The following is a 6980-nucleotide window of genomic DNA, read 5'->3' on the forward strand; positions in this document are numbered from 1 at the left end:
CATGGACTGAAGCCTACCACACTCCTCCATCCACGGGATTTTCCAGGCAAGTGTACTGGAGTGGGGTGCCATCACCTTCTCCACTGGAGACTGCTACCAAACATTTAAGCAGGAAATAATACCAATTCTATGTAAATGTGATGGGACAGGAGAGGAGTTACTAACAGAAAAAAGTGAAAATATTAATCTGACTCTTTGCACCCCCATGGACTGTAGCCTGCCAGGCTCCTCTGTCCTTGGAATTCTCCAGGCAAGAAAACAGGAATGGGTAGCCATCCCCTTCTCCACCCTACTGTGTGCCAAATCCTATGCTGGGCAAGAGGCAGGCCAGGCTCCACCCAGCAGCCTGCAACAGGGCTTGCCAAGGAAAGATCTTGCTCAAAGAAAAGTTTGAGAGAACACAAGTACCAGAGACCCTCAGTCTTGGGATGGTATGTATACCATATCTCTTCCCTTCTCTATCTGCACTAAACATTGCAAATTAATTCCAGTTCCTTTCTGCTGAGTTCAGATAAGACCTCCCAATGTTTCCAAATACAGAACTCCCAGGAGCCACCAAGGAAACTGACACTCAGAATGAAAGCTGTTGGATATCTCTGATCTAGCTTAACCCCAGCAGATATGAGATCTGAGGCCCAGAGAAGATGTGGGTCTTGCTCAAGGCCAGATTAATTTCAGAGCAGACAGGATTGTAGATGCTGATTTTTAAATGGCTTGTGTGGAATCAGTTCCGTCGCTCAGTCGTGCCCAACTCTTTGCGACCCCATGGACTGCAGCACACCAGGCTTCCCTGTCCATCACCAACTCCCGGAGCTTGCTCAAATTCATGTCCATCAAGTCGGTGATGCCATCCAACCACCTCATCCTCTGTCGTCCCATTTTTAGACAGTGTTCATATGTTGTCCCCCCATTCAATAGTGGGCTCTTTTAGGCAGGCCCTGGGTCCAGTTTACCTTCTACCCCAATGCTCTGCACATCGGGTACATAGTAGGTCTCTGGAAAGGCATCTTGGCTTTAATGAGGAAGGAATGGAGTGAATGAGATAGACAGAGGCTTGGGTATTAGCCCCAATACCAGGAAATGCTTCAAATGTCTAACACTCAAAGATACTACCTTCTCAGAATGATCCACACTAAGAACCCAGAAAGAGACATTCTCTACCTAAAGATGAGGAGGGGAGGGAGACCTCAGTGTGGATGAGAGACATGTCTACAGTAGAAATTTTACCATCTATGAACTAAATTTTCAAACAGCAGAGACTAAAAGAGCTTTTCAAGTCAACCGAAATATGACATTTTGATGAATTTCAACTATTTCAAACTGCATTGCTGGCTATAAATATCAAAGTGATGAGGCATGTGGGAAGAAAATCTCCTATATCCATCTCCTTTATGTGTGATCTCATTATTTAACTTTGCTGTTAAAATATGATTGATATCCTTAAGCTTTCAGGGATCAATCCCACAGGGTCAGCTTTAGGTGTATATTTAAAAATGCAACAGCAGCATTTGAATAGACACACAGTACATTTAAATAAATAATAAAATGTAAAAATAAAATAAAACGAAATGAGAGCGAATCGAGGTCAGGGCCACAAGAATGCCAAAGATCATCCAGGCATCCAGAGCCTGTTGGTTTCTGTTGCCTCTTGGAGACATCTTTGGCAACCTATCAGGACCTGGGCCTGGGGCTCAGCGCAGCAGCTTCGCTGGCCGTGGCATTCTCCATCAGCCCCCGCCACCTCCCTGTGCCTGTTCTGGGCCAGGAGCCAAAGACACATTCCTCGGGCCCCCATGGTTTCCGGAACTGACAGAGTAGAATTTGACGAATGGGCTGAGCAAAGCAGAAACCTCCTGACAGAGATGGCAAAAGGCAGAAGCGGGACTACCCCAGCAAGAGACTATAACAAGTGACGGGAAACTGAGGCCGGGAGGAAGCAAAGGTCTCACCTAAGACCACACAGTGAGGGGAGAGGGGCAGGGAGCCACCAAGTTTCCCTCCCCTCCAAAACATATTCCTCTTGGATCCTAGCTAGAAGTAGCCAATGTCCTGCTGCATAAAGGCCAAGTACCCTCCCAAGGCAGGATGGGTCGCAGGGTTCTAGGGCCCCTGGGTGATAGGAGGATTCAGAGTTGAGAGCTCCCCTGGTTTCTCAGGCAAGATTCTAAGTCTCCTGTTCCCCAGTCCCCACCCATTTCTTCCCCTGTGTCACTCACCGAGTGGCAGTTCCTACCATGGACTTTTCATCCTAGTCCCACAACCCAGCAAGGCAGAAGTTATATCCCTGCCCTACCGATGAGAAAACTAAGGCTCAGGGAAATGAAGTGACTCATCCAAGGTCAAACAGCTAGGGAGTGGGAGAGAGGAAATGAAGTCCAGATCTGTCTGGCTCTGAAGCGGCTCTATCTCCACCACACCAATGTCTCAAGGCAGGTCTCCAAGTTCTGTTTCTGTTTTCAACCCTGCCCACCTCCCAGACTCCACTGCTTGAGGCCTGGGGGGTTGTAGGGAAGAACTGAACACCCCTGGGGTCCCCAGTGCTTACCCTCCAGCACCACCTCTTTGCCTGTCTTCTTCAGGACTTGCACCGCCTCGTCATGGGTGGCAGAGGAAAGGTCCTCCCCATTCACGGACAGGATGGCATCCCCCACAAAGAGGGCCTCCGTCTGGTCAGCTGCCAGGCCCTTGAAGATCTTGGAGATGAGAATAGGCATCTTGTTCTCTCGGCCCCCTGGACAAGCACAGAAAGAGGAAGAAATTGAGGCACACATTCCAACACTTGCAAGTCACAACAAGGCAAAATTATTTCTGAAGGTCTCCCACTGTGTCCAGCCCAGTACTGGGAAAGCAGGAGTGCGGGGCAAAGAGAATCTCAGAAAAGAGCCTTAGAAGTTTGGGGCACTAATAATACCTAAAAGGCATTTTCTAAATTTATAATGTTATAATGGATCTTTTGGTTAAGTGCTTTGGGTGGTCACCAGTGTTGGAAGAACTTACAAGATGCTTCAATAACTTCTTATTTTTTATTTTACGTGAGTTTCCCATAATGGGGGAACTCACTGATAACCTCTAATTGAGAATAAAGATAGAAGTCAGTTACTGCTATGGCCACAAAGCTGAAAGCTTCACAACCTAGGTCTCAGGCTAGAAACCAGGGCTTTAAAGTCTAGAGATTTCAAAAGCCTATCTGAATTGCATCTCTGATGCAAAAAGACAAAAAAAATCAAATATTAATACATTTTACCATATTGCTTTATTTATAAACTCTTGAATGTCCTTTAAAAATAATAAACATTGATAACAGTTCACATTAGTTCCACATACCAAGTGCCAAGCACCATGTTAAATGCTTTCAATCTTGTCTCATTGCATCTTCACAATACCCAATCACACAGGCATGTTCAGATTCCTATTGGGAAGGTTGAAGTGTGGAGACAAATCCGTTGTCCAAGGTCACCCAGCTAATTAGTGGCAAAGACAATATCTGAACCTAGGTCTCCTGGTTCCAGAACCAACACTCTTAACCCTCTGGTAGGCTGCAAGTCAGGCCCTCAGATACCACACTATTGCTCCATCCTCAAAGATGAGGAACAAGTGGACCAGGGAGAGGAGGTCATAATTTCAAGGTCACTCAACAGACTGGTAGCCGAAGTAGGACTGGAATGCCTCTCTGGACCCCCACATAGGCCCAGCAGTTTGCCCACTGCAGTGCACAGAGCTTGAAGCCTAGGAAAGGAAGGAGCTTCTGTTTAAACAGAGTTGGCCAAAGTGTTCATACGAGTTTTTCTATAAGATGATATGGAACACCCCAAATGAACTTTTTGGCCAACCCAGTATCTCTCTGCCCTCTTCCACCTGAAACTAGGGACTTCAAGTCAGTTTGAATCCATGGCCATTCCTCGATGCCTTGGGCTGGGCTGGACCCTAAAGGAAAGGTCAACACAGCAACAGGAGTCCAGTCTCCATACAAAAAGAATTGAATGGAGCTGGTATTACCCCTGACACCTCCTAAAAGTCCCTTTACCCCCACCTGGGAGTAAAGCTAGGGAATAACTTTATGTGACCTTGAAAAGTCCTCTTCCTCTCCAAGACTCAGTCTATCTGCAAAATGGAACGCTATCTGAACATTAAGTTCCTTCCTGCTTTAACACAGAGTGTACAATTTCTGCCTTGATCTGTTGCCCTAACCCACACTGGTGTTGAGGGCAAAACAGGTGTCCACTCCCTGGCTTTCTCATTACCCCCCTTTTAGATCCCTTTGGTTGGTTGCATGGAAGTTTGGAGTTTTTCCAAACTTTCCTCCATCTTTGAGGATGGAGCAATAGCGTGGTATCTGAGGGCCTGACTTGCAGCCTACCAGAGGGTTAAGAGTGTTGGTTCTGGAACCAGGAGACCTAGGTTCAGATATTGTCTTTCCTTTTCCTGGGGAAAAATCAACTTCTCTGAACACTCTTTAGTGGCTGGATAATTGAGGTTCAAATGCCAGCTCTGTCACTCATCGACTGTGTGATCCTAGGAAAATCATTTTACTTTTCCAAGTTTCAGTTTCCTCACCTGCTAAGTGAAGATTATACTTCCTATCTTTTGGTACTTGTTGCCAGGATGAAGTGGATCCTGAGCCTAGAGCACTGGGCATAGCGCTCGGCACACAATGGTACCCAAGTCACCACCATCCCCACCCCCTCGGGAAGGAATGGTGAACGCAGCGGCTGGGGTGTGCAGACTTTTCAGCACCAGGTTACTAACTTTGGGAGTCTTTCTTGACTTTCATTTTTCCTCTCATCTAACAGCAGTAACTATCTAGGCACCTATTATGTGTTGGCAGACTGAGTATTTTGGACACCTATTTTCGTAGAAACATCCCAATTCTATCATTACTCTCATTATATAGTTGAGGAAACTCAGGTCCAGAGATGGAAAAGGGCTTCCCAGGTGGCAATAGCGGTAAAGAACCCGCTTGCCAACGCAGCGGACATGAGAGATGTGGGTTTTATCCCTGGGTCGGGAAGATCCCCTGCAGGAGGAAATGGCAACCCAGTATCTTTGCCTGGAGAATCCCAAGGACAGAGGAGTCTACCAAGCTACAGTCCATGGGATCTTACCACACAAGTTCACACAGGTTGATTCTGGACTTCAGTCTGGGTGGCACCTTAAAGAAAGCTGTCAGTACTGGGGGCTGAAAGCCCATCTCAGTGCTGTGATGGTGGACACTTAAGACTCTTCACCTATACATACAGGTTTCCTAGGCGCTCAGATTTCCAGGTCCTTTGTGGCCCCCTGTCTGTGAGCCCAGCCCAGTTGGCACCTCCACCTAGTCGCCATCCCAGCAACGCTTCCCACTCCAGACCTTGCCCCTCCTTCCCTTCTGTTTTGACTGTCTCTTGAAGACTTCCTCCTCCTTTGCCTAGTAGCACCCCAGGCCTCAGTCTCCCTTCTCTATCCTTTGCTCTACTGGGGTCCCTCTTGTCCTTGATACCCATGCAACTCCTGAAAGGCAATCAGTGTCAGACCTCTTTGCCTCAGCACACAACTCCCCACCCACTTGTCCTTGGCGTGCCCCCAAAGCCGTCCACACCTGTGCCCTCTGAATGAGACCTCAAAGCCCTCTCTGACCTTGGTGCTCTGGTGCCCTCGGTTCTGTCCTCCCAGAAGCCGTCACCCCGGACAGAAGTCCACCAACTCCACGTCCTCAATACGCTGCCAGCCCCCGCGATCCCTGCGCCTTAGCGGTCCCACAGACACCAAGACCCGTGCCCTCGTTGCCCCCGCGCCCACCTTTGATGCTGATACCCAGCCCGCCGGCGTCGGCCTTGCGCACCGTCACGCGGCGCGGCTGGAGCAGCAGCGCCTCCGGCAGCGGCGGGGACGCGGCGCCCGGTTCGGCGGCGCCGTTGAGCTGCGCGGGCTCCGGCTCCCGCTGGGCACCGGGCTCAGGTCCGGGCTCGCCGTCGGCGGGGCTCACGGTCAGCGCGTCCTCCTCTAGACTGAGCAGCACCCGCTGCCACCGCTCGCCACCAGCCCCCGAGCCTGCCCCGGCGCGCAGTTCCAGCAGTCCGGTGCGCGGGGCGCGCCTGCCTGACGCCATCTTCGCCTCCGAGCCCCCGGGCCGCCGCGCTCGCCCTGCCCCCGCAGTGCCCGGCCAGCTCCGACCCAGCGCCCAGAGCTGAGGGCAGCGGGGGCCCAGCTGGGCCAGCCGCCACCCTACCCCAGGCCGCTGGGGGTGGAGCATCGGTGGGCGGGGCTGCATGTGGGTGTGGCTAACAGCGAGGGGCGTGGTCACCGGCAAGCCAGAAGGGGCTGTGACGGGTTCCAAGAGCCAGAGGATATACTGTGAGACTACATTACTTTGCCCACAAAGGTCCATATAGTCAAAACTATGGTTTTTCCAGTAATCACGTACAGATTTGAGAGTTGGACCATAAAGAAGGCTGAGCGCCGAAGAATTGATGCTTTCGAACTGTGGTGCTGGAGAAGACTCTTGACAGTCCCTTAAATAGCAAGGAGATCAAAACAGTCAGTCCTAAAGGAAATCAACCCTGAATATTCATTGGAAGGACTGATGCTGAAGCTGGAGCTCCAATACTTTGGCCACCCGATGCGAAGACCCGGCTCATTAGAAAAGACGCTGATGCTGGGAAAGATTGAGGGCAGGATGAGAGGGGACGACAGATGATGAGAGGGGACAACAGATGATGAGATGCTTGGATGGCATCACCGATTCGATGGACATGAGTCTGAGCGAAATCTGGGAGATGGTGATGGACAAGGAAGCCTGGCGTGCTTCAGTCCATGGGGTCACAAAGAGTCGGACACGACTGAGCGACTGATGACAACAACATGGGCATGGGGACATAAGGATGTCCGGATGGGACCCAAAGTTAAGGCAATGAGAGCGTGAAGTGGGGTGGGCGGGGCCCTGGGGGCCCGGCTTCGTGTCCCGGGCTGGACCCTAAGATCCTGTGCAGGAGACAGCCGGGCGA

The 6980-nt window shown here is 50.5% G+C and overlaps 1 protein-coding gene across 1 annotated transcript in view; it reads right to left on the bottom strand.

Annotated features, from left to right (window-relative positions):
- SNTA1 (syntrophin alpha 1) overlaps window positions 1-6174 on the bottom strand; it is a 29668-nt gene extending 23494 nt beyond the window's left edge. Inside the window, exons 1-2 of the mRNA XM_042230320.2 lie at window positions 5776-6174; window positions 2546-2731 (exon numbers count right to left, since the gene is read on the bottom strand). Coding sequence (XP_042086254.1) covers window positions 2546-2731; window positions 5776-6085 — 496 coding nt within the window. The 5' untranslated portion in view covers window positions 6086-6174. The remainder of the gene's footprint in view (window positions 1-2545; window positions 2732-5775) is intronic.
- Between the last annotated feature and the right edge of the window lie 806 nt (window positions 6175-6980).

This window comes from Ovis aries, chromosome 13 (assembly GCF_016772045.2).
Source record: "Ovis aries strain OAR_USU_Benz2616 breed Rambouillet chromosome 13, ARS-UI_Ramb_v3.0, whole genome shotgun sequence".
NCBI lineage: Eukaryota > Metazoa > Chordata > Mammalia > Artiodactyla > Bovidae > Ovis > Ovis aries.